This window comes from Rosa chinensis, chromosome 5 (genome assembly GCF_002994745.2).
Source record: "Rosa chinensis cultivar Old Blush chromosome 5, RchiOBHm-V2, whole genome shotgun sequence".
In the NCBI taxonomy this organism is placed as follows: domain Eukaryota; kingdom Viridiplantae; phylum Streptophyta; class Magnoliopsida; order Rosales; family Rosaceae; genus Rosa; species Rosa chinensis.
In genome coordinates this window covers 6,090,288-6,094,686 of record NC_037092.1, presented here as the reverse complement: position 1 = coordinate 6,094,686, position 4,399 = coordinate 6,090,288, and the positions used below count along the sequence as shown (strand labels likewise).

The 4,399-nt window shown below is 44.6% G+C and overlaps 1 protein-coding gene across 1 annotated transcript; it reads left to right on the top strand.

The window, feature by feature from the left end:
* The first annotated feature begins 1,465 nt into the window (after positions 1–1,465).
* Positions 1,466–2,368, top strand: LOC112202994 (protein NYNRIN-like). The gene has a single exon (XM_024344026.1). It carries the CDS (start codon positions 1,466–1,468, stop codon positions 2,366–2,368), a length of 903 nt encoding a protein of 300 aa, XP_024199794.1.
* Positions 2,369–4,399: the final 2,031 nt, after the last annotated feature.

Sequence of the window (4,399 nt, the reverse complement as noted above, 5' to 3'; positions counted from 1 at the left end):
TAGGATTGAAAGACGCCCAGGTGCCAGAATCTGTCTGTGCAGAACACCCAACTTCGCCGAATTACTGGGAGTTACTCAGATCGAATCAGACAATGAAATTTATATCATTGGAAAGCTACGGATGTCTACTTTCTGTAGAATTTTACGGATCTCAATTTCGATACTTTTGGAGAAAGTTATGATTATTTGAGTGAAGATAGGTCAGACAGGAAATCTGCTCGGGAATTTACAACCATTCGTGGAGAACTCAAGTTTCGCTGCACCAGATCATCAATCCTAATGTTTCAAGGAAGTTAATTCAGATGAGGATTCAAGAATACATGTATTCCTACTTCTACAAGAGATATTTCAAGGTTTTCCCATTCCAAATGAAGAAAGGAATCCAAATCCAAGTCTTACAAGGAAACATGAAGCCAAAGATGAGCAGAAATTTTCCCTATATAAGGGAGCACGAATTTGCATGAGAGGGAGAGTCTCAGGAGCACAATGTAGACGCCTAAGGAGCAGAGACGACTCATCCAAATTCCATTTATTTTCCTTTCCATTCTTTTTTATGTTTTTTTCTATGTTTTATTTAGTTATATTTTGCTAAACCTTTTTCTAGGATTAGGATGATGCTATATTATGATTGTTTATGTACTTTGATGTTTTATTGATGGATTTATAGTTTCTTTATGATGAATGTTTAATCACTGTTTGAATTGATGCTTTATGTTTAAGTTCTTTGATTGATCACCTTAGGGCTTTGCATATAGTAATTGGAAGACAAATTTGAAGCAGAGATGCAATATAATTTGATTAGCTTCTTGTGATTAAGTGTGGTAAATTACATTATTACTTGAGAAAGACTAATGGTTTGCTTGATTCCCTTGTTTTCTAAAGCGTAATGAGTCTTGCATGTTAAATTTATACCTGAGAAGGATAAACTGCATAGTTAGGATATAAGATCTTTACCCGAGAGGGAGAGCATCATACACTTAAGGAAAACTATGGTCTAGAGTACCTGAGAAGGACTTAGATACGGGAATTATCATCTAGAGAAACAAAAGAATCTGTTAATTGCATTGAAACATAAATAGGATTGTTAGTGGTTGATTCCGAAACCCTAGGTTTTATCATTATTTGTTTGTTTCTTTCTTTCTTTCTTTAATTTTGACATTATTTGTTTAGTTGAAAACCTTAAAACCATATCTTCTTTAGTTTGATTGTTTATGTGTTTTTGTGTTTGGATTAATTAGGTTAGGATTTAAATTGATTATCAATCCTCAGTTGGAACGACCTCGTACTTGCACACTATACTAACGACGATTCGTGCGCTTGCGAGTTTTAATTAAAATTTCACAACAGGCTTCTGCGACGACATGGCTATTATTGGCCCGACATTTTAAAGGATTGTATCGCATTTGCCAAAGGCTGTGAAGATTGTCAAGCGCACGGTCCAGTCCAACATGTTCCTACGATTCCTATGCAGCCTATTATCAAGCCTTGGCCTGCTTGCGGCTGGGCACTGGACTTGATTGGGATGATCCATCCCCATTCTTCTCTTCAACACAAGTTTATCATCGTCGCCACTGATTACTTCACCAAATGGGTCGAAGCAGAGCCTTTGAAAGAGGCTTCCGGTGCCACCATTCGCCAATTTATTTTCCGTAACATTCTTTGCAGGTTTGGTATCCCCGAGGTGCTGGTTTCGGACCGGGGGGTAGCGTTCATGGGAGGCCTTGTCGAGGAGCTTGTCAATGATTTTGGCATCCAATTCATCCACAACATTCCGTATTACGCTCAATCTAATGGTCAAGCGGAGGCTAGCAACAAGACAATCATTACCTTACTGAAGAAGATGCTGGTAGAGAACCCTCGACAATGGCACGATACTTTGTATGAGACACTTTGGGCCTATCGCACTTCTAAATGGAATCCCAACGCGACAACGCCATACGCACTCATGTTTGGTCATGATGATGTCTTACCGTTAGAAATTAATGTTCATTCCCTATGCGTCCAAGAGCAGTACCATCTGATCGGTGAAGATTACATTCAGGCAATGTGGCAGGAACACGAAGATTTAAGCGAGCAGCGCTTGGCCGCTTTGGACAATTTGGTGATGGAAAAACAGTGTATCGCTCGTGCCTATGATAAGAGGACGCGTGGTCGTAGTTACAAGGAAGGCGACCTCGTTTGGAAGGCTATTTTACCCCTTGGCGAAAAGTTAACAGGTCGTGGTAAATGGACGCCGCGATGGGAAGGACCCTTTGTTGTCCACCGGATCTTGGAGCGCGGGGCTTTTCACCTCCGAGACATCGATGGAGACATCCATCGCAACCCCATTAACGACCGTTTCTTGAAGAAATATTACCCTAGTGTTTAGGAGTTTGAAGATCCCCCTGATCAATCTCTTGCCCAGGCTGGGGGGCAAACATAATCTTCATCGGCTCGCGTCATTTCTTTATATTCTTCCGGCCTTTTCTTTGTGGCCTGTGAATCATGTCTCTGCTTCCCCGCTGAACATTGGGGGGCAACTCAATATCTATGTAAGCCTTATTTGAGGCCGGATGAATGAAATAGCCTATACATGAGGCTTCATTATTGTATTCAAGTATCCAAGTAACTTTTAAAAGAATACTTTTTAAGTCTACTTGTTTATCCTTGGCAAAGGGTGTTAAGAATAAGTATAAGAGCCTATACAAGAGGCTTTGTTTGTGTTTGTAGACTAACAAATTTTTGTAGATTTCTGCTCAAAGCGAAAGTTCCATTCATAAAGTGGCTTTGCGGCCATAAGCATACAACAAAACAAATCAAAACCATTACAGATGCAACTATAAGGCCAAAGGTGGCTCTGGGAAAACGTAAAGCTTAAAAGTGACTGATCTGGTTGCGGGGAGAAGGATCTGGGCGCTACCACTGGCATTCTTCCTCTCTTCACTCAGATCCTCCTCTGATCTGAGTCGCCACTACTGTCATCGGTACCGGAGGAAGAGGGAAGGAAATAATCCATCATATCCCCTCCTTGGGCTTTTCCTCCGGGCTGGAGTTGGTATCTAGAGCGAGCGCCACAGGTCATTGATTAGAATAGCTCTATCGCCTAAAGAGTCACGAGATGCCTTTGCCTGTTGTGCAAGGCCACGATAGTGAGCCTGAACCTGCCTAGCTTGCGCAGTCGCGGTCGTTCTTTCATTAATCCGCGCAGGGAGATTTTGTAATAGCTCATATATCTCGATAAACTCAGCCTCAGTGATAGTTCGTTCGCGGTGAAGCACCATCAAATATTCTTGAGCTCTGGCAGGCGCGCCCGGCAATAAAATGTCAGGACCCAGAAGTCGCTGCAGCCCGTCCCTCGCTTCATCTATAACTCCTGGAAGAGCCACTTCGAGTATGCGAACCAGCCTTTCCAGCCTGTTAGGAGGCTCGGGCGGGGGAACATTAGCATTAGCGTTAGTATCAACAGCGGCCGCAGCAGGGGCTTCTTAAGGCTCGACGATGGGGGCCGCGTCTGGTTCCGGTTCCGCATTTATCCCAGCTCCTACTTCAAGAACGTGGGGGGCAGGCTCTTGGGCCACCATGTCTTCACCAACGGGCTTAGTGGGATCAGCGACAGCGATTTCCTCAGCAGGAATAGTACTCTGCAATTGAGGAAGGATTATCAGATACACAGAGATACACAAGAACTGAGGCATTGATTTCGGAACGGGGGTACCTCTGCAACCGGAAGCTCGTCTGGAATTGCTATCGGTGCAGACTCTTGAACTGCTTCGCCGGGATTGGGATCAAGCGATACCTGCGCTAAAGGTTGTGCAGTGATTGGCTCCTCAGGTGGTGCATCCAGAAGGGCTGTACTGTCTTCCATCTCGGGCGAACTATCCTCTATGATCTGTACAGGAATCGAGGCCGAATGTACATCGCCGGCGGTACTGACAGGAGGTGGAAGGTTTTCGGGGTCCGTGGGCGCTTGCTCTTGTGAAGCAGATGTTCCTTGACTAGCAGCTGAAGAGCCTTCCCCAGCATGTCCAGAGGACCGGCGACGAACCTGCGAGTGAAAAGGTTAGTGGAGTATGGGCGAGAGCATAGATAATTTCTAGTGTGAACTCCCTGTTTCTTACCAATCGATCAGCAAGTGGTTCATCTTCTGCCCATGGGTAAGTGCGAGGGTCCGAATGGCTGCGCTTGCGAGCCAGAGCAGCTGCGACCTGTCAAAATTGAGAAGTTAAAACTTAACTCGCAGAAATATAATCCTAAAGATAGAGGATTCTTACGGTTTGTGGATTGTCGTCATCAGAAGAAGAATCTTCGCTTCAGGCCCAGCGAGCACCGCTTTCTGTTTCCCAGATTGGCCGGCGGCCTGGGAAACGCTGGTTGCGCGGCGGCCAGAGCACGGCGCACTCCCCTGATATAGAGAAGAATG